At 40.4% G+C, this 23,041-nt stretch overlaps 2 protein-coding genes across 2 annotated transcripts; one reads left to right on the top strand and one right to left on the bottom strand.

The window, feature by feature from the left end:
- The first annotated feature begins 1,838 nt into the window (after positions 1–1,838).
- foxl3 (forkhead box L3) lies at positions 1,839–3,600 on the top strand. The gene is made up of 3 exons (XM_072456316.1): positions 1,839–2,145; positions 2,648–2,816; positions 3,072–3,600. Exons 1-3 carry the CDS (start codon positions 1,853–1,855, stop codon positions 3,522–3,524), a joined length of 915 nt encoding a protein of 304 aa, XP_072312417.1. The 5' UTR covers positions 1,839–1,852; the 3' UTR covers positions 3,525–3,600.
- A 5,724-nt stretch (positions 3,601–9,324) lies between these two features.
- tom1l2b (target of myb1 like 2 membrane trafficking protein b) lies at positions 9,325–22,790 on the bottom strand. The gene is made up of 15 exons (XM_072455651.1): positions 22,650–22,790; positions 22,213–22,297; positions 20,959–21,037; positions 20,747–20,896; positions 19,405–19,539; positions 19,159–19,317; positions 16,429–16,545; positions 16,216–16,349; positions 16,088–16,139; positions 13,877–13,991; positions 13,619–13,745; positions 13,462–13,525; positions 12,929–12,988; positions 11,354–11,390; positions 9,325–11,200 (listed from the first exon to the last, which is right to left on the bottom strand). The coding sequence occupies exons 1-15, from the start codon at positions 22,699–22,701 to the stop codon at positions 11,052–11,054; spliced, it is 1,515 nt and encodes a 504-aa protein (XP_072311752.1). The 5' UTR covers positions 22,702–22,790; the 3' UTR covers positions 9,325–11,051.
- Between the last annotated feature and the right edge of the window lie 251 nt (positions 22,791–23,041).

A 23,041-nucleotide genomic window follows, 5' to 3' on the forward strand; every position in this document is an offset into this window, starting at 1 on the left:
AGTGACAGGTACAAGGCTTTAGCAGATATTTCGTCATTTGCAGAGGAAATGATGCGTTGTTGTCATTTGCTAATTTGTGACTCTTCGAATTGTGATTTTTTTATTTGATTGTGACATATTTTTTATTGATCAGTCACAATTTTTCTTTTCATTTAATTTGTTCTCCATAAAAACAATTCAATGTGGCTCTTTAATCTAATATTCCTGAACGTAAACAAGACTTTTAGTTGCATTTCACCCTGGAGAGACAAAGAGACCACGAGAATGGACTGTTGAGCAAGCTTTATTCGAGAGTTATTTGGCGCTCAGACCCCGGCGGAAGACGTTGCAATCATGGGCACTCCATGATCTATTTGTATTAGATGTCTCCCCCCGGAGCCTGGAGACTGGTGGTGGTAGATGTGAAGAGAAGGTAGAGGATGAGGGGAATGCAGAGGAGGAGCAGGGGAGGCGGTGGGTCGCAGTACGGTTTAAAGCGGCCGAGCCATCAGCCTGAGGGCTTAAATGTGACCGCCTGGTGCTGATTGGGAGCAGGGGAGGAGTCACTTGAGAGCGTTGATTGGGGATGAGGAGCAGGTGCGGGGGCCATGGTACAGACGCCCCCTGACCTTTCACCCTACTTCTTTGGCCAGGAAAAACTGCATAACCTCTTTGGGATAAGCGCAGAAACCTGGGAGAGTCCATGGTGAAGGAGGGATCTGACTCTCACAGACGGACAGGCGGGCGCCCGCTTGAGTGCGATGATGGCGCTGGGGAGAGGGGTCCTTCCATGGTGGCCTTGATGTAGATGGATGGAGTTAGGTCTTCCAGGCTGAATTTACGCAGGCTTCATTAGTCTGTGTTTAATTGCACCGTCCCATTTCCTTATGAATAAGCTTTAATATAATTCTTATTGCAATTCCTGCCATTTTCCATTTTCTATTTTACTGTTGGGGATTCGTTGAGCTCTACAAATAAAATGTACTTACTTAAAACAAATAAAACATTTACAAATCTCCACAGTCTGGCACTCACAATTGTACTTTCTTCAACAATTTAAAACATCAAAAACCACTAGAATAAAAAGCTTTTGTTTAGATTAATAAAGCATCTCTTAAATGATATATTATTTTAACTAACTTATTATGACTAGTCGACTATAAAATAAAAAAAGATTGTATTTTGGTCATCGTAATTGTTATCTGGACTACACAGATGAACAAAGACAGTGGAATTATTAAATCAAAATGTCAACAACAATAAACGTCCGATTTTTAGGAATAATAATATTTTTTATTGGCAAATATTCTATATCTAGAATCCTTCAGTCAGCATATTTCAAGTCGACTAATTGAAAAATGAATCGCTGATAACACAATATCAAAGTTTAGTGTTACGAATATTGTAAAAAAAAAAAAAAAACACAATTTAACAATTATTTACAGTGAAATCTTCCATTTTCCTTCATTCCCATTTTCTAACACGTCATTCATCTAAGTTTGTGACCGGCTTTACAAGATCTAACTTTCTTAATGACAAAATAAAGTGACAAAAACAACCAGATAAAAAAGGTTCTAAAAAATATCACAATGATTATTTTTGTTAAGCTCTTGACCTGAAAAATTACGATGACTGATTAACCGAATAATCTTGACGTCCCTGACGCTGACTTCTTGATCTGACTCTGAATTAAAACGTGAACATTAACCTGTGTTCTGTGACCTGTGAGCAGACCCATGTACGAGTGTAATGGGTGAGGGCCTCGGCAGAAGGTGTGGGACAAGGAGGAGGACGAGGAAGAGGAGGAGGAGGAGGAAGAAGAGGAAAAGGAGGGCTGGAGCAGAGCGACCAGTGAGTGGCATCTGAGCAGAGCATGTGGCAGAGCACAGCAGCAGGACGCACCGGTGCTGCAGCTCAGGACCACACTCTGGACCACACTCTGGACCACACTCTGGACCACACTCTGGACCACACTCTGGACCACACTCTGGACCACACTCTGGACCACACTCTGGACCACACTCGGGCCCTCACCTGGACCTCGCCTGGGACCTCCGACATGTTCGATAACACAAACTACCCCTTCAACTGCTTCAACTATGATGGAGACGGCTACCCGACCTCCAGCTCGGACGAGGAGAAGAAAATGTGTCGCCCGGCTTACAGGTACGCACGCTTACATGAAGGATTTATTATTATGATTTATGTCAGGGACAGTGCATAGTAATCAGCATTTCACATGTAGTGTCATCCAATTCTTTGTAAAGTTCTTAAAAATCAACAATTTATTGTTCTTGATTTTTTTTTGGTTAATTTGACCAAGTTTCTAATTTATATAACATGTATTAAAATGATGAATCCATGTTGTTTCATGTGCTTTTAAATCTTACAAAGTGTCAGCACTGAGAGATCAAATATATAAAATCTTAGGCCTTCATTCCATTTAATAAAAAATATATAATAATTGTATTACAATTTATAGGAGCATGTCTTGCATTGGATAAGAATATATATATATATATATATATATATATATATCTCCATCTCCATGTATAAGTATCTATTTATAACTTTCACTTCTGTTAAAATGTCAGAATAACTACAGTGTTTTAATAAATGTAATATTATGATGGATGTCTTTTTATAAAAGTGTGTGTGTGTGTGTTAGTTACATAGCTCTGATCGCCATGGCGATCCAGCAGAGCCCAGAGCAGCGGGTCACTCTGTCGGGGATCTATGAGTTCATCATGAAGAGGTTCCCGTACTATCGCTCCAACCAGAGAGCGTGGCAGAACTCCATCAGACACAACCTGTCGCTCAACAGCTGCTTCATCAAGGTACAACACAACAACAACAACAACAAAAACCATCAACACAACCATGTTTATTATGTGAAGTATTAAGTGAATGTCAAATTATTCCCAGAATGGACTGATAGACTGAACTCAAATATGTGTCAAGTGACTTTTTTGAACAGCCCTACAATGAACATAATGAAACAATATACAGTCTATATCTCTTACTCTTAGAGACCAACAATGTTTTGTTGCTGCCAAACTCATTTTATTTCTGTGTCCTTTCATGTGTTTTAGGTTCCTCGGACTGAAGGGAACGAGAAAGGAAAAGGAAACTTCTGGACTTTTGCCACCGGCTGTGAGTCTATGCTGGACTTGTTTGAAAACGGGAACTTCAGGCGTCGCCGACGCAGGAGGAACATGAAAATGGGCCTTCGAGATTCGGACCCGCCCTTCCACCCTCTGGAGAGTAAGACGCCAGCACATGTGACCCGCCGCTGCACCCCAGACTCACCTCTGTGCACCCTCAATCCAGACAGACAGCACCCTCCACACAACAGCACCCACAGCTCCAGTCAGGCCAAACCCGAATCTGAGATCAAGTTCAGCATCGACTACATCCTGTCCACTCCAGACCCTCCACTGCCTGGCTTCAGATCCACCCAGGGGCCGCTTCACATAGCACCCACGGGTGCCCCCATACACGTCCTGGAGCCTCAGCACCTCAACCTGCACTTCTGGACTCTATGAGAGAGACAGGAGAGCGGAGTGTGTCAGGTTTGCTCAGTCAGTGTCTGGGACCACTGCAAAACCACAACATGAACTAAACTATCTGAAAAACATCTGTAAATAATGTGAATCCACAGTTATGAACCTGTGTGCTGTCATTATAGAGTAGGTTTACAGTGTATGAACTGTAAATGAGTAGCTAATTAAAGACTTTATTGAAATATCGTTTAAGAAATATACTGAATTAAAAATATTTTTAAGTTCAGTGTTTGTATTATTTAGATGGTCTAAAAGTAACATGACATTAGTGATCAGTATTCTACATCTAGACCTTTGTCTTAGTAAAACAATATTATCACTCACACACACACACAAACACACACACAAACATATATATATATATATATATAAATGTATATTTATTATATATTATACAGTATAGATATATAATATTTCTGTATTACAGTCCATGTCAAATAAAAGTCTTTACTATCATTTATGTATAATTGGACGGCGGTGGTTTCAGATTTCAGTGGAAACTTTTTTTTTCGTAAAAAATACATTTAAAAAATATCAAATTCATTCATGCTATTAATTATAATATGATGTTCTCTAAAGGTTTTACCAAAAACTAAGAAAAGGTTTACCTTTTAGGTCAACTTTGATGGAAAATAATAGGATTTAGTGTCAAACCAAATGTTGGCAAACACATCAATCAAAGGCTCCGACTCAGAGCCTGAGTTCTGACAGAGCTGTCCCATAAACAGCTAATTTCTTCATTGACCTTTTGAAGAGCTGATTGACTGACACTTAAATTCTAATCCTAATATTGTAACATAATAACATTTCCATACACTTAAAGAGGCCAAACAAACAGAGGTGTGCCTTACATTGTGCCTGTGCAAAGGAGATCAATCATGGCGTGTTGCCGCGCTGTTGAAGGGACATTTTTCAATTTAACCTTTATATTATGTGTTGACTACATCAGACTTGGGTTTCAACACACTTAACATGAGTGGCATTTAATATAGCATAACACTTGCAAGGTGAGACCGAGATGTGACCCTATTTAAATACAGGCCCTTCGCCTAAACCCGGCGTCCCCTCCCCCGATAGAGGGGCCCACAGCCTCACACACTTCTAATTAAACACACCTTATGCTCCTTTGCAAATGCCCCACATCGATTCAGCTTTTTAACATTCATATGTGGACTGCCCCCAGCAAACGTCGCAGCGCACCGGCATTTATGGATCAGCAAGTTTCCATTAACAAAGTTGTTGATGTTGAATAGTGCGCTGCTGTCGCCATGACGCCGTGGATATATTTGGGTAAATTAACTTAGCATAAAGTGCTGCGAGGCTACAGGGATATTTTGAGGCCGCTAAAGAGAATGAAAGGTACCAGTCAGGCCCGAAAAGTCAATGCACAGACTGTAATGTCAATGAATATGTGCAAAGCACAAGAGTAGATGTTTAGAAGGGCAAGAGTGTTTGGAAAATACACTGTTCTCTTCACTCAGAATCATTTAAAGAGAGGCCCTTTTTAATTACAGCCCACCACGAGTTAGAGCTGTGCCAGTCATTAAGTGTCTGATTTGATTCAAATCTATTTTGAAAAGAGAATGATATACATAATATATAATTAATTTAAATTGAAATTGGCCCTAGTGAATGAATGTGAGCGTGAACTGTCTGTAATGTCTATGTCTCTGTGTTGGCCCTGTGACGAGTTGGCCACTGTCCAGGGTGTACCCCGCCTAAGGCCCGAAGTCACTGGGATAGGCTCCAGTCACCCGCGACCCCGAAAGGGAACAAGCGGTAGAAAATGGATGGATGGATGGATGAAAAGTAGAAAGAAGCTGAGACACTCAAACAAAAAAACGGCAATGCATTTCAGCCCTTCGGCCTTCATCAGGGCAAACTCCAGATGAGCGTTTATGTAGATTTAAACTTTAATCACATGTCCAAAGTGGGCTGCCACACTGTCACATGGTACATGATGTAATATATAAAGAACAGCATTTACAAGACAATACAAAACAATTTCAACAACAAATACACAGTATTTGGTTTAAAGGTATTGCTGAAAAAGAGACATGCTCTGTTAGAAATGATTATTTACATGTGTTGGCTGTGAGAATCTGATTCACAAAAGGTTTATTGCCATTGTCATTGAACACAGCTCGCAAACATAGGAACCTGTTTTGGTGATAGGTTGTTAGAAAAATGTATATAATTATCTCCTATTATTTTACTCTTATGTGTCGTGAAATGAACTGTATTAATGATGTGTTTTTTGAGCAACAGAGATGTCTCCAGTAGCGCTCAAGGTCGTCTGCTGTGGTCGAGTGCTGTGAAACGGGAAGCCCCAGTTTCACTCCCTTTCCCTTTTGCTCATTATTTGTCTTTTATTTTCTATCTTATGTTCCAAGTTGCCTTGGCGTTTATCCCCCCTCCCCTCAGGCAACTTGTTTTATGTATGTAAGTTGTTTTATGGGCGTGAAGAAGTTTAATAAATGCGGTGAGAACGGCCACAGGAGCTCAGAACGGGCGGGGATTCTGGCCCTGGTCGCTTATTGTGACTGAGTCGTTTATCCTTGACCGTTCTCCTCGCGAGTAAAATATATTAATCTGTCTTGTCTTCCTTTCCTTGTTTGCAGTGTTTTAATTACTGTTGGGTCACCAGCCCCAACATAGGTGCAACATAAAACAATGAATAATAACAATAGCAACGTGATGCTGAAGGAAGGGGGAGAAATCTGAGGCCTTGAAACTGGTGGTGCGTAAGAGTTTATAAAGCTTAAGAGTTTATAGATCCAATAGGATTCTCTCTGGAGTTTTTGTTTTAAGTCTGTCTCCTCATATTGTTTCTCTTGTGTTCCATCCCACGGATGTTTAAGCTTGTGCAGCTGCCATGGATCGAGTGATGACGTGATGAAGGCCGACGGGCTATTTGTCATGTGATTCTAAAGGCTTTTAAGGAACCTTTTTGAGTTCCTCAGCTCCTTTTACTTTTCATTCAAGACTGATCCCTGCTCTGAAGAGCATCAAATGGACAACTTTATACAACAACATCCAAGTAGCACTTCTGCCTTCTAAAATAATAATTTGATTTATATTGTTAGTCAAGATGCAGAATTAGCACAACAAAATGAATACCTGTGATGTGTCCATCTCTCACGGTTGTGCTTGGGCTGGAAACAGCGCTGGGTCAGAGCCATTGATCAATCATAGGGCAGCGTTGTGGTCAGGGTGAAGCTTGCACTGGACACATGGCAAGACCAATGTATGGCATGAGTATTATAATAGATCCATGGTCATGAGGCCCATTTAGGCAGAAATATGGATCAAGTTGCTTTGAAAAGCAGAGGAAAGTGCTTTGTGTATTTGTGGGTGGCAAAGATGTTCATGCTATTCTCTGGGTTTAGCAAAGGGTTTTCTCTGCTGTTCATCCTTGTGCCTTTACCTTCAATATGGCAAGATAAAAGCAGTGAGGGATTTGTCTTCCATTTTACAGTCACCTGACCGAGGGAAACAGGAAGTCTCAACACTTACTAGGTATTATTATTCATATGTAATAGCATCAAATGTACAATGTTGTTAATAGGTGGCCAGGTTTTTATCTCTATTCTCACAACCTTTCCTGGGAGAAATTCTGGTAAATCAGATTTAGTAATGCTCTTGTGGATTGTGTCTGTAAAATGAAGAGTATTAGATAAAGTGTTGTCGGCATTTAAACCTGCGACGTGTTCCTGTTAATGCTGCTTACCTGAGAAGGCTAACTCTGCTAAATTAGCAGCTCAAGGCTAAAACACAGCAAAAATGAAAAATTATTGAAGTGCAACGTTAATAATGAAAAAAGGATAAACACAAAAAGGTAATTTAGTTTCGTATAATGGGAATTACGGTAAATAATACATTCGTACGGTGTTATAATATAAGCTGTTTCCTTGAGCTATAGCGGCGAGGACTTTACATTAGCCGGGCTAGCATCATGATGCGGGCTAGCATCATGTCTGCGGGCCAGGGGCCGGTTAGGGGCCAGAGCCCAACAGCCTGAGGGCCCTTTGTGTGTGTGTGGAGCTGTGATCCAAAAGGCTAGAAGTGTGTTATAATGAGAAAATCAAGCTAGCATGTCAATCAATGGCACTGGTGACTTACATTTGCAGAGGCGCCGTGACTAAAAGTTCACGTTTAGGTTGGTTTAGGATTATGTGGCGTATGCTGAATCTATCCATTCATTCATATTAATTAACCAGGAAAGTCCCACTTATATTTGCAATCTCGTTCAAGGGAGCGCTGGCCCCAGAGGGACCCAGAACCCTTCATGTTTTAGTGAAACTGGAGCACCTGAAGGAACCCCCTGCAGACACAGGAAGAACATGCAAACTCCCTCCACACTGAAGGCCCCATGCCGCCCTGGCCTTCCCTGGTATAACTTCACAGGTTATTTCTCTGGTTTAATGTATTGTTTGCTTCCAAAACCTTTTGATTCTGTAAAGACAAATGTGTATGTCCCCAGGGCATAGGGGTTTGTTTTCCATAACATGTTCATACTGATTATTATTGGTTAATTGAATGCAGTGACATTAACAACATGGATTTTGATAGATTTATTTAACAAGAAACAAACAGTTCTGTCTAAAGGAAAAAATAATACATATTTTACATTGTAATAGTTGTGTTGTATTTTGGCTTAGATCTGTGTTGCAAAGCAGAGGCATTGCACTCTGAATTGTACATGCAATGCAACTACAATGCACCACAGCTCCAGCCTACTCTTCTGCTTCATGTCCTGAGTCTCATCTGTGTGATGCTTTTACAGTATTTAGCTCCTCTTCATTTCCTTGTAGAACATTTGACTGGACCGTCTCTCCTGGACCAACCACCAGAGGGTGCTGTTTGAACACTGCAGATTCCTCTGATGTAAAAGGTAAAAAACTAAAAAGAAAACCAACAACAATGAAATAACTGAATAATAAAGAGAAAATACAGCATTATTCACAATATTACATTTAGGCGTATGCGGCTGTTAAGACAATCAAGCAATTTGAAGACAAAAAGACATTGATATTTTGTCAGTTGAGTACATACAGTAGGATGGCCTCTAGCGCAGTAACCACCGATTTAAAATAAGATAAGCAATGTGGTGCGATGCGTGTTTCTTTGTAGTTTAAAACCAAACAAACTGAACAATCAGGTACAAAAATATACAGAATAAAACCTTTTACCTTTGAACAGTTTCCATTATCCACCAATCGCCTTGTGTTGGCTTCAGAGTGTAGAGTTCTCATTGATTTGCAGCAGTACATGTGGCAACAAATGGTGGTCCACAGCAGTGGGAGCCTACAGTTTACAGTGGAACACACCCCTCTTCTGTTTGACCGGGAAAATGCTCCAGTGACTGAGGCAGAATGTGAGGGGCCATGTTTTGGGATGAGGCGATCCCAGACAGCCAATGGGGAGGCCCAAAGAGAGGGGCCCAGGACCTCAGTGAATGGCGCGCAGAGCCAAACCTAAAAGGAGGGGGTTTACTACAGGTCACCCCTGCCTATTATGTTAGGGGCGTCCTGGAGAATATGCAAAGGTGGAAGCATGCCTTCAAGTACATACTCAACGTATATATTAGACCACGATGGCTACATCCAAATCAAAGTATATTTTATTTGACTAAACAGTAGATCTACGGATAATGAAAAGAACTGAGACTGAAACTCTAAAGAGTGTTTAATTGCTGAGTAATTAGCTGAAGTGTGCATGTAATACAACTCAACTGTTACTATTTTTGGTCTTGTAAAGACAAAAAACAAGACACATATAAATGCATCACACACTGCTAATGTTTATTAGAGTTCATGCATAAGTCAAACACAGAGAAATGAACGGGAAAAGCAGCAGTCACACAGCTTGTGTCTCTTCATACAGAGTAGTCCAGTCAAACAGCTCCTGTGATACAGCTTTGAGATCACAACAAACAGTGGCAGAGGAGTTCTTAGAGTAACGAGTCACTGACAGCAGCGCACACTGAATGAGACCCAGAGTATTAGCAGTTATCACCACATATGACCGGAGGCTTTTCACAGAAGAGACCGCACACACATCGAACACCAAAACAACCAGGAATTTCTTGTGCAATGAAGATGCTTTGTCAAAAAGTAAATTTCATTAGTCGCGTACGTCCATACAGTTAAAAGGTTTCTATGTAAAGATAAGTTGGTGCCACTTCTTACATCTTCAAATTCCCTTAAAAACCTGTATGTTTACTATAGAGGCATTGAAAGCAACAAGAACAGCCACAAAAGCAATAACAAACAACGAACATCAGCCAGCAGCAACGTATAAAACGAAAACACTTCGACATGACTTATATCACTCTTCCCTTGACATATTTTATACAAGATTCAAAATACTGAAAAAGCACAGAATAAATTATTTCTGTTTAATTTTCTCAATCATTTCTCAGTAATTACAACTGGTGTAGCGGATTTACAGTATGGGAAAGGCAAGTGTCGAAAGTGCACTCTTGTTGTAAGCTCGTAGTGATTGTTTTATTATTGTAGGGAGTAAAATGTCTTATTTGTAGTGCTGTCTACGCCGAGCTCATTTCTGAAAACAAATGTCATGTTCGAAAAGGTCGCACCTTCCAAGATGTCAGCGGAGGAAAATAAAAGAATGATGTGCAAATGGCTTTTTTTTGTAGTTTGATATAATGTTATGAATTGTGGGTCAAAAGCAGCTCTATATGTACAAACCAATTACTAGTTTCTTATACATATGTTTCCTTTCAGCAGCAGCAGAAGTTTGGTCCTCAAAAATAAACTTCAGAGCACAAAAACACAAACCAATTTCTTTTTTTTAAACAACTAAATCATGTTGTAATTTGTGATTAAATACAAACACTGAAATAGTGTTCTCAAGCACACAAAGTTAAGACCTGCTTTAAATCACCATCTCAACTAAATCGCAACTAAATCTCAATAAATTAACTGCAGCTCGTCTGCATATCGTTTACTATGTACGATTAAACGAAAAAAAATCCCTTCTTTTACTTATTATGAAATGATTAATGCTCCTTTTCGCGACGAGGTACATCCCTTTAGTCAAAGCAGCCGGAACATAAGCCTGCTCCAATAACAACAAAATAATCAACATAAATCTTTCATATGCAGCTTAAATATACATAATATAACTCATATACTTGACAGTTGACATTTACAGATGTACAATTAAAATAAGGGACTGACAAAAACACAAAGACTCAAAGGATGGTTATAATAAACAGCTTTTTTGGGAGGGGACGCGGGGGAGGACGCATCTAAATTTAAGTTTGTTGTTTTTTTTAGAAAACTACTTTTCTAGGATTAGGTGCAACGTGAAGCTCTGCCATTGCGACTCCACACACTTCCTCATCGTCAAGACACTTATCGACCAATGGGCTTTTGTTAAACTGAGGAGATGGGTGCGGTTTATCGTCGGGTCGATGGTGATGCTCTGCTCGGCTGCTCGGGGGTCGTAGGCGCTGGGGTTTTGGAGGTCACAGGCCAAAGTCTACATGGCGAGCACGGGGTCTTCGGGCCGGTCCGGTTTCTTGCGTCCCGGGGTGCCCTGCGGCGCGCCCGGCTCTTCGCTAGGGGGCGATGGGAGTCCAGGGGCCAACTCGGCGGCTTTGGCTCGCTCCTCCAAAAACTTGTCGAACTCTGGGAAAGAACGAAAACATCAGAGCATTTTAGGACTAAAGAAAAGCGTAGGTCACTTTTGAAAGACAGGTTTTGATATCAGTTTTCTTTTTTTACCTGGTTAAAGAGAAGTAATCGAATGAATAAATAAATGATCGTTTTACATGTACTTGCCTTCACTTGTCACGCCCTCTTCGCCCTCATCACCTTTCTGCAAAAACGGCATGTTCATGGATTAATTTAATGACAGGTAAAAATAAACGCTTCCCCCAAATTAATTAGAATCATTCATAATCACACTATATAAATACAGTACTGCATAATATACTTCTATCTTGATCTATTGTTTATATTTCTGTAACTGAAGTCAGGCCGCTAGTTGTAAACAGTGGTGGAGAGTACAAAAGTAAAAGTACTGATACCTGTACTTTACAAGTAATTTTTACACTGGATACTTTGTACTTTAATATTTTTTCTATATTTGAAAGCAGATATCTGTACTTTCTAGAATTTTGAACTGGACAAAAAAGTAGAATGTATTGTCATATGGTTGAATGTTATTTTTTTTTATGATTTGAACACATTTTGAATATAATGCAACAAAAATATCAAACAATAATATTTAAACCATTTTATGTGACTGAAACAATGACCTTAAAGCTAAATAATCCATAATAACCCCTTTTTAAAATGTATAATATATTTAAAAAAACATTTAAATAGCCGAATTAAACACCTCATCTATAATGAGTCATACTTTACTTACTCTACGCTCTAAAGCTCAAATCATATCGTAAAACAAAAAAATAATTGAACAATAAGTTGATATAATATTTATCATGACAGAGAAAGATTTGGAAATTTGAATTGCTATTGACTTTTGATCAAAGGATTTAACGCTTTAACAGTTCTTAAAATCTGTGAAATACATTTTACTCGTACATTAAGTTAATTTTCTTATTTTTTTTGCTCCAGTAGCTATACTTTTCCTTTTAACAACATTGAGTTCTTCTTCCACCACTGGTTGTAAAATAGTTTCCTAATCGGTATGAGAACGACCCGAATCATTTCAACAGAATCACCTGATCGTGAACTAGTTTTGTCTGCCATGCATTTTCTCATTACATGCCATTTACTAAAAGAGGAAAACTTTGTTCCAACTCTCGGCAGACACATTTTAGCTTTATACTGCTGCGCTGGCCAATAAATTCAGCAGAACTTGACATTCAGCCTAAAAAAAAAACTTTCCAGCCAATAAAACCACCACCACAAAAACCAAACCCACAGATTTGTTTTTTGTTTCACATCCAAATCAAATTACAAACAGATTCCAAATCACACGAGGGGCAATTAGTTGTTCTTGTGAATGTCGAGCACCTGAAAACCAATTTTTCTCAACTTTTTTTCCCTCCCCTCATTTATAAAACTGTATACAATTTCTAACAAAGGTGAAGAAATATAGAAAAGCCAGAAGTAGAAACATTTCAAGACATCTGGGCACAAATCCACCGCAGTTACACCGCAGTCCGTCGCATACACAAACTTTATAAATGAGTCTCTGGATCCTCTGGTATTAATCAAACCTGTCAGACGCATGCATTCTCACTTGAAACTCAGAATATTAGTCATTAGAAATAGTACAGAAAGTGATGAGTGCATTCAAGTGACAGAAATAGACACAAATAAAAGATGTGGATGATGTGACGAATTAAATAAATGAAAGCAGAAATAAAAATGATGGCGGCTCACCACATCCGTGCACAGCCACTCCTCAATGTCATCCATGACAGAGGACTGGCCCCCGGCACCCTGACACAGGAGCAACACGGAGACCGCAAGGCAGCAAAGCCAGAACACAGGAAAACAGAATCCCACAACAAAAAACACAACTTAAAGAAATGTCAATGACAACTTAGAAGAAATAACATGTGAAATAAACAAAGGATGACACGGGCACGAAAATATGAATAAGCGAGCAAAAACATAAAGCGTTACACTCTTTTTCTCTAGAGCAGTGAATAATAAAGCGACTTAAATGTGGAAACAGACGATGACACAGGCAGCAGCAGAACACGGGTTTACTTCTAATGTTTCAACGCTTTAGTCAAATAGATACGTCTGTGGTGAAAGGTTAAATCCATTCTGCTGCTTCTGTGGCATAAGTGAGACGCGTGAAGCAGCTTTTACTTTTAGTCTAGACGAAACTAGGCTAGGGTGATGAAGAATTGACTGCAAAAGAGATTAAAAGCGCAATTGTAAAAAGGCTGGTGGCAAAGACTCACCGCTGCAGTGGGCTGGCGGACATTCAGGGTTGGAGGAGCACCTGCGCTCTCTTCTGCTGTTGTGCTGGAAAATAAATTAATTTGAGGTTTTGGGATGAGCTATTTTGAAATCGACTTTGTGATGTGTGATCTAGAAATAAAAAGCATGCGTATGTACGTTTTGTGTGGTTCAGGCAGAGCCCCGGTCCGGGTTTGTGCAAACACCTCAAAGTCGTCCTGTGCTGGAGCTGGTTTGCTGCTGGACAGAGAGCTCAGGGTGCTGCTCACGCTGTCTCCGCCCATGTCTGTCGAAACACGAGAAAACACAAGGCTGCATAAGAACTACAATAGAAAATAGAAGTAAAGGAAAAGTTATTCTGGTGGAGCTAGGCTGGAAGGGATCCCACAACCCTACCAAGGCATGGCATGTTCTTACCTAGTCCAGCCAGACGGGAGGACAGGGTAGCCGGGGAGGCGGGCAGGTTACTGACCACAGCAGGAGACCCCGGACCCAGGTCTATGAGATTGTCCTCGGTCGCCTCACTCAGCACCTGAACAAAACAATCAAGACTTACATTAGACACGCTGTACATGAGACAAACGGTGGCCAAAAGCACGTCCATGGCAGCAAAAGCGCAGGGAATGACTTTACGAAGCTTTACTATGAGCAAGAGTGAGGTTTGTAAAAGCTTGGTTAGCCTAGGGTTAGCATGAAATGGGAAATGAACAGGAAGAGAAATAAACTTTCTTATAGGGATTGTGAATAAAATCAATTTCAATATTCGCCGATATCCCCTAAAGAAAGTGAATCTACAGCAGGAAAATAAAAAGGGGGCTTTTGAAGGGTCAAGTTGTCAATCCATTTGCACATTTGTGACCGTCTGATAAAATATAAATGTCAAATGACAGTTAATCTGCTGATGTTTTTGAACACAGCTGTCAGTGCACCTCCAGGTTCACGGTTGTCATTGACGGAGGGCTGCATTGTCAAAACATGCCACACGGGGGGGAAAAGAGCCCGGTGTCGGTGGAGCCCACATCATTTAGCCCCGTTTCAGCTGCGGCCGAGGGCGACAGCGGTCAGCTAGATGGCCTTGATATTGTTCGTTCATACTTGCCTGTCTCAGCTAGCCAAGGATAGAGAACGGAAAAGAGCAGAAAGGGACAGACAGTGAACACCATTAGCATGCCTGTGCAGGAACAGAAAAACGCAATGGCATGGCAACTATGGAACGTTAACATGCTTAATTAAACAAAAAGCCAGCAGCCAACGAAGCAGAGTCAAGCTCCCAAGACAGACGGAGACACGGTAAACTGAAGGGAGCCTCAAGAGCCTTTATGGGAGGCTAAGGTTTATGCAAACAAGTTCTACACGGTTTTGTATGTAGCAGTTTATCCTTAAGAGGTCACAAGCGAATAAAGGGAAAGAAAATGAACTAAAGTTACTCGTACAATAAGAGAATATGAATGCCAAACTTTGGTCTTTACCTAAAATCTTAGAAATGCTCTCAATTAGAAAAAAAATAATAAGTGTTGTGATTATTTGTTTTAATAAGGATTCTGTTCAAAGTTCACATTTGAAAACACATCCAGAAGAATTGAAAAAGGACTGAAATAAGGCTTTAACCTAAACCAATATTGGTACAGACCTAAACCGGTTTAGCAGTTTTTATGCAGAATGAAACGGGATATTTTAGTCGTTTGTGGAGGAAATGATGTTACTAAAAAAAACAGCTGCCTTTGCAATGTGCTAGTTGTTTCCATTTAAGTTGTGACTTTGATTTGATTTCTTAATCTTGCAACCTCTGAAAACATACTTTCTGTATTAGAAAATCTTCAAATCATCATCTTATTATACTTTATTTTTATAAATATCTAGTATGTAGGCATTACGTGTTCAGACTACCGGTAAATACATTTTCATTGTATTGGTAAATTCTTAATTTTAAGATAAGATAAGATAAGAAATTCCTTTATTGTCCCACATGGGGAAATTTCATTGGTGCAACGCAGGTAGATACAGAGGTAGATACAGAAGAACAGATCACTTATAGGAAGTCTTATAGGAACATTTATGTGTACACTTTGATGTATTTAGCTATTACTATTATTATTCACTGTTGTATGTTGCACCTTAACGTCGAAGTCAATAAACCTTTTTCTGATTCTGAGGACTATGCGACATAACAATTTATTTTTGTCATTTGCCATTTTTTTTAAGCCAGATTTCCCCCCTGTCATATTGATAAATTATGATTTTTATTAATTCAGTTTAATCAGGTCATTTAAAAAAAAAAAAATATGTAATTGTCATTTAACACAGATTTATTCCTTTTAAGTCTGAACTCTTTCAGCTTTGACTGACAGAGAATTATAATGCCCAAAGCATATCACTGACTATTAGAAAAGACAGAATATTGATCTTAAAATTCTATTAATCTTGCAGCCCTAATATAAAAAGAACCATAAAATGTTCACTACAGCTAGTCTTTTTTTAAATTAAGCATGTCAACAATGAAAGCCACCACCTGCGCACTCGTAACCGTAGTGTCATCTAACAGTTTACACTCCTGGAATGTGAGGCGTGATGTGGAGCACGGCTGATGATTCAAACCAGTCATTTCACGGGCAACAACCGCTGACTCACCCCATTGTTGACGCTCTGAGCTGTGGCCCTCCCAGACCTAAACCTCTCGTACCTGCGCCAATACAAAACATTTACTCATTCAGATCTGCACACATGTCATTATCCGGCTGGTGTTGTGTGCACGAGACCTTTCGAAGCGCAGAAAGATGTTGTTGAGGTCGTCGTTGACATGCAGCAGCTCCTCCGTCACAGACTCGTTGGAAACACAAGAGATGAGCTCCATTATTCTCTGTTGCATCGCTCTGCAAGTCCGGTTCAACTCCTAAAAACAGCAACGCGGCAAAGTTTGAGAACTGTCTTAAATAATCTAAATAACAGAGTATTATGAGATTGTGGCTTGCCTGTAGCAGCTCGTAGTCAGAGGCATCTTCCTGCCCAGGGACCATCTCAGTCAGCATCTCAGACATCACCTTAGTGTTTCCACGCACAATGTCCAATTCACTGCGCAGCCTGCAGATCTGAAACATGGAGAGAGTGTCGATTTTAACATTTAAACCAGTCTGAAATACAAGTTGAATTAATAAATGATTGTTTGCAGGCAATGTCAACACAGTTCAGAAAGTATTAGGTACTTCGATCTATTGAAAACTTTTTACTTTCTGGTATGGAAACTTTATTTATGCACTTAATTTTACCCACTTTTATGGTCAAAGTAAAAATCAGATTTCCAAAGCAAGCAATGTTTACTGTCACAGGTAACCACAGGCTGAGAGGGCATTACGGACATGTTTTTCCTCTTTCTTCTTCTTCTTCAGCCTGTGGTTACCCCGCTTGGGCTCTCAACAGAGTGAAGAGAACCAAGAAGCAGGACAAAAGGGAAACTGAACAGAGAAGGAAGGTTGTTTCTATCCCTTATGTGTCTGGCCTGTCGGAAAAACTGCAGAGAATTTTTAGACAACACGAAGTCCCTGTTTATTTTAAACCAGGCAACACTTTAAGACAAAAACTGGTTCACCCAAAGGACAAATTGCCGACTCAAAAACAGAGCAATGTAGTTTATTCGATCCAATGCAGTGAAGAAAGCTGTAAAGAACGTTACATAGGTGAGACCAAACAGCCTCTACACAAGAGGCTTTATCAGCACAGAAGAAATACAAGTTCAGGACCTCAGAGTGCCGTGCATCTCCATCTTGAAGCCTCTAATCACTCGTTTGAAGACGGTGAGGTGAAGGTTTTAAGCAGGGAGAAAAGATGGTTTGAAAGAGGAGTCAAGGAAGCTATTTTTGTTAAAAAAGAAAGACCTTCTTTAAACAGAAATGGAGGGCTTAGGTTTAATCTTCCTGTTATCTATAATGGGTTACTGAACCCCTGGAAAGGTAAAGGACCAGGGAATTCAGATGCTAATCAGGTACTCAGGGTGGTTGAGCCAGGGTCTCACTAAGACAAAGAGGTTTTAACAGCCCATTAAGATTCTGAATAGGCTAGCTCGGTAGATACAAGGGGGAGTTTCTGTTGAAACCAACAACTCTTTCTACTTCAGGAAGGCTCCTCCCAATGGGCGGGTCTTACCACAGAACAGTATTAATATCGGAGTTCTCGACCTAAATTCTGTTATTGACAATGACTCTTGGATGAGAGTCGAAACGTCTACTTTTTCAAACTGAGTCCAGATGACTACAACTGAAGCTTTTTCTACTATGGAACACGCCTGGACGAATGAGGGATTACACCGCTTTTCTACATTGCATTTAATATCGGCATTGGCAGTTGGCACAGTGCGTGTAATGGCCATCCCTGTAACCACAGAAACGGAAATACCATGATAAACTTTCTCTACATGACTGGAGATTCATTTACCTGTGCCAGAGCAATACACAAACGCTGCACGCAATGGTCACATGTTTTGTATAGCATTTACCTCTACATAGTTGTTGACGTACTTGTTAAAGGAAGTGATTCCTGACAGGGAAATTTATTCAAAACAAACAATAAAATACCAAGTGCAGATGGAGATTGTTAGTGATTAATACAATATACCGTATTTTCCGGATTATAAGTCTCACCGGAGTATAAATTGCATTTAAAAGCATATTAAATCGTTTTTTTTTTTAAATATACGTTCATTGTAATAAACAAACAAATTGAGTTTCTGCCTAAAAAAAAAACACATTTTATTCTTAATTTCACATAAGTTTGTCCCCAAAACAGCAACATTTCACTTCAACTGTCCAAAGTGTTCCATTTGTATATAAAGAATATATATATATATAAAAAGGAATAATTCACTTGTCACCAGACTGTTTGTAACAGTTACAGTTTGAATTCATTTGCGGTTCTGTCACATAACTTAAAATAAGACATTAGTTTGTAAAACATTGTGTGTGGGACAGTGATGCTGGTGTTTGGAGCGGTGGCTCTACATTTTGCATTTTGTCACTTTACGACGTTGGCTCCGCGCCATCGCGGACTTCAGATGATTCATCATCATTCATCATGATTATTATAACACGGTCGTGCTCCTCCTGCCGTCTCCATAGATGTGTTGACCGTTTCAAGGCGCCGCAGAGGAGCGTGTGGCATGTTTGAAACGTATGAGTGAGACTGGGAAGCAGAGTGTGGAGCGGGGTCCGCGGTGAGGACGCGGAGGCTGGGCGGGGGCGACGCGTAGCTAGTTGTGTTGGTTACGGTTGGTTACAGCGGCAGCTCGCGGCAGCGTGCTCTTTACACAACACAACTCTTCCCGGTCGCTCCTATAATAGATCCATGTGTCGCACTTGTGAGTTTAAAACACGCCACTCTGTCTGTTTTGCTTCAGTTGCTTCAGGAAGAAGCTCCGCGGGAAACAAAAGCGCCACAAGTCGTTCCGTGAGCTCCGCGTGCCACAGATTCACGTGTTTTTGATAAAATATGTAAATGAAACGAAGCATCGAAGCAATAAAATAACAATCGAAGCATTTTTGTAATCAAATTATTCGATTAACTCGAATAATCGTTGCAGCCCTAATCACATTAGTCGCTCCGGAGTATAAGTACAAGTATAAATATAAGTATAAGTCGCACCCTGGCCAAAACTATGAAAAAAGTCCGGAAAATACGGTTATAAAATTCCTTGTGTGTTGTGAAAGCTGTACCTGTTCTTGTGTGGGATTGATGGCTCCAGCCGGGTGGATGTTGGAGACCTGAGCACTGTGGTAGGCTGGTGGGACAGCGTCAGGCGCAGGCTGAGCCACTGTGCTGTACTGAGCCACGGTGCTGTGCGGAGTCGAGTCGCCCTCTGGGGCTGAAGCCACCTATGAACAATTAACAAAAAAAAATAAGTCATAAGAGTAAGTCAAGAAATGAGATTGAATTGATCAAATATTCGTTAACAGCGATACCCTCAGAGGTGTGTGAATGGGGGACAGGGTCTCCATTTCTGAATTGGGGAACTCGATGCCTTTCCTCTTCATCTCCTCATAAATCTGCACCACACCTGTGAGGTCAGGACTGCTCCTGAACGCATCGGCCCAGGCCTGGACAACAAAGAGTTAAAGAAGCATCTCAGCACAAAGCAGCATTGAAAAGGAGCTGCTGTAAATAGAGCAGAGTGTGTGAGCTTTTCTGTTGACGCTGAACAAAAAGAAGCCACAAACCACAAAGCTCTTCCTGGGAGCTTTGGGATTTAAAATGACCCATTACTAAGGCCATCTTTTTGTCCAAATCTCAGTGCGAAATCCAAAGCCTTTACATTGATAAAGAACTTTCAAAGCACTTCCATTTAAGAACAACTTGTGATATTAATATTTCTAACATGAGACTAACTAAAGTAGGGCTGCCCCAGCCGTTTGATTAGTCGACTAAAAAGGTTTTCGGCCATGAACATGTGCAGTAGTGCTCTTCTCTCACAACTACCGCTACTCGCGCTTGCTTGCATATCATATAGCGTAATAAAAATTAAAGTACACCAGTATTTCAGGACACGATATAGCCCAGCTCTAACCATGTGAACGCGCTGACCAATCAGAGAGAGTTTCTAGAGCGGAACAGAGTCCAAACTAAAGATTAAGAAAAAGTTCATGATCTGAAATTAGGCAAAAATCACCACTTAATCCACTCTTTGTGAAGGTTGTAGGTGGCACGTCAGCCAAAAAACATTTGACTGCTGACTTGTTCTTTGTAGTACCACAGACTGGCCACTAGTGATAACTGATGATCAGTTTAAGCTAGAATTATTATATCCAAATATTTAATTAAACCATGAATTAAACATTAGCGGATCATACATTTCCATATGTCTTTCAAAAAAGACAATCTCCCATAAAGGTGAAGGTGAACACAACCCATGACCACGCCACTACCTCACTAATAATTTCACAGTGCAAGAGGAGCTGTTCTCCTGTTCTAGAGCTCTCCCCACACTTTCCTTTTGATGACCTTCTTATCACAAACAATCACAACTAAGTGGATATGGTCTGCGCCCCCACCCTGGGCCCACGCTGAGGCTGGAGTGGAAATAAGATCGGGCCTCTGGAGCCTGATGGTTACCTGAGCTCTGGCAGGTAACAGGAGCTAGTGCCTTACACCTGGGGCTCTGCCTGGAGACAACAGCACAGCTACAGACTGCACTGCTAACAAACACCAACACCGAAAACTGCCTTCTTTCACCTTTTCATCTACTTCTTTAACCCATGAGGAATACATGATGAACGATCACAAGCTTAGATATTTTACAGCCGTTACCTGAATCAGGGCAAGGACTTTATCTTGAACTATTGTAGGTGGATTGTTCTTGGGGGATATAATCTTGACAAGAACCCCATCAATAAAATCCCGGCTTGTGACCAATGCGTGGAAACGGTGGCCGCAGTTCTTTACGCACGTCTCCAAAACCTAGGAAAGAGTCAAGATATGTTAGACTTGATCTTGTTTGGAATAATACTTAAACATCTTACCGTTAAAGTCAGCATCACTTCTCTGTAATTCTTGTTGCCGTTTAACCTCTTTTTTACTGCTCTAATAGCATCCTTTGGTCTGCAGACATTCAAAAAGTATAAGTCAGTAAACAAATAATTGGATTTGAGCATTGAAACAGAATTAAATACCAGAGCGCTGATGCAAATCAAATCCAACAAGTGTAACAAGATGTTTATCGACTAGAAAGGCGCAGTTCAACATTTGGTTTAGCCATTGGCAGAGGTGAAAATACTTTGTACTCAATTTTTAGCCATGTAACTGTCCTTTTACTTGACTAGTTCAAATACTGCTCCCAAATTAATAAATTACAAAATTTAACACAATTTTAAAAGGGGTGTAAGCATTTGGTCGCCAACCCTAACCCAGGCGGGAGGGTGAGGGGGGATCAAGACGCGTGCCTGTGGTTATGACGCGGTCTTGCATTCACCGCCCGTCAGTTTGGAGATTCGCGGAAAGGAGATAGTCTGTAATATAGCTAAACACTGCGGGAATCAATCAAAAAAAACACTCTGGGTACATATATGAAGCACAAATAGCAATGTAAGAAGGTTAAAAGCTCTGAAAAGTCGATTTTGCATGATATGGGACCTTTAAGTTTGATTTACAACGAATAACCACAAGATCACGTTTCTTCTTACAATAATCATAACACAAACATTTATTACTAAGTAAGACAACTGTGGACTGACAGTAACTCCTATGATTTTAAAAGTAGCCGATTACAATTACATAGCTAGAATTTTACTCAACAAGTACAACTTAATCGGTTACTTTCCACCACATGCTATTGGTTTGATCACAGAGGACATTAGGTGTTCTGGTAACTAACGCTAAGCAATAATTAACCAGCTGGAGTTAGGTTAAAAGAACAGGACTCATAAGCACACTAGCACAGGCACATGGACATATTTATAATAACTGCAATAAAAGTAGATGTGGGTATATTTAAAGTAATCTGATGAAATGCAAACAAGCAGGGAGTGACTTCAAAGTCCAGAGAGAGAGACTCAGGTTAAACTTCACAGCTTAAAACATACAGATCAAGGTTAAAAGACCAAAGAGATAAGAAACAAACTGGGCCTTGCATTGAACCGCATCACAACCACAGACAACCACGCCTAAATCTCATTTGCTGCCACAATACAAGGCCAAAGGTCAAGACATGAATTATGTGTCACCTATTCGTCACCATATGGAGTTAATTATGAAATTGAACATGCTACAGTACTTACCCGTCCTCCGTTTCGTTTATAATGTCACAGATTTCCATGTTAAGGGTCCAGTCTTCACTTTGCAAGGAGCCATCTGTAGCCCTTTCTGTAAGACATTTAAGTTTTAAACAGCTTCGCTAATAATCACAGGGTAAACAACAGAAATGACAGCGGAATGAAGCGATCCGACTACACAAAATTATACAACAAATGCAGTCAGTTTCATTATGATGCATGATGAGAGGTTGAGTGTAGTTTGGGTTTAAAAAAAAATAGAAATAAGGATGCTTAGGCGGTGGTTATGCGAACAAGATGACAGTGTGCATAACGCAGCTAGCGGCTAGGTGGCTAACGCGGTGGCTCTGATGAACAGAGCGAGCAGGAAGCAACACCGACCACTCAATGACATTTGCATCAATTCCCGCTGAAAGCCACGGGCGAAATGGTCAGCTACTTACCAATACAGTGTCCAGCCGGAGTACTGAAAGGATTTCCCAAAAGGAACTCCATCTTGGTCGACAACAAACAAGTCAGTCCATGGAATGAAGATGATACATGAGGAAACGCTCCGTATTGACCCGCCCACCGCGCCGAGCTATTGGTCAGAAATGTCAGTTCTGGACGTTCATTGGTTCAACCGTACCGTCTGTCATAATGAGTGTGGGGATTGTAAATAAAGGCAGGCAAAGGTTGTATCAATAAATCTCTGGCATTTTATGACTGATGGCCTAATGTTAGATATGCATAAGATCTAGTTCCAGATGGTCGCATAGGTAGGAATAACTCCTAAATAACAACAGGGTTTAAGAGTTTTAAAGATAAGTCAATTAGTCACCTTGTGGTCGGATAA

Source organism: Eucyclogobius newberryi, unplaced genomic scaffold (assembly GCF_026437365.1).
Source record: "Eucyclogobius newberryi isolate DKJ021-1_F unplaced genomic scaffold, fEucNew1.0.hap1 SCAF_20, whole genome shotgun sequence".
Taxonomy (NCBI): Eukaryota; Metazoa; Chordata; class Actinopteri; order Gobiiformes; family Gobiidae; genus Eucyclogobius; species Eucyclogobius newberryi.

What these genes read in the sequence shown, in the direction of transcription:
- foxl3 (XM_072456316.1), top strand. Translation starts at nt 1,853, where the DNA reads ATGTGGCAGAGCACAGCAGCAGGACGCACCGGTGCTGCAGCTCAGGAC. An exon ending in ATGTGTCGCCCGGCTTACAG is followed by an intron (nt 2,146 to 2,647) that starts GTACGCACGCTT and finishes TGTGTGTGTTAG; the next exon opens with TTACATAGCTCTGATCGCCA. An exon ending in TCAACAGCTGCTTCATCAAG is followed by an intron (nt 2,817 to 3,071) that starts GTACAACACAAC and finishes CATGTGTTTTAG; the next exon opens with GTTCCTCGGACTGAAGGGAA.
- tom1l2b (XM_072455651.1), bottom strand. Translation starts at nt 22,701, where the DNA reads ATGGAGTTCCTTTTGGGAAATCCTTTCAGTACTCCGGCTGGACACTGT. An exon ending in TCCGGCTGGACACTGTATTG is followed by an intron (nt 22,298 to 22,649) that starts GTAAGTAGCTGA and finishes AATGTCTTACAG; the next exon opens with AAAGGGCTACAGATGGCTCC. An exon ending in CTCAGAGCGTCAACAATGGG is followed by an intron (nt 13,992 to 16,087) that starts GTGAGTCAGCGG and finishes TGTTTTGTTCAG; the next exon opens with GTGCTGAGTGAGGCGACCGA.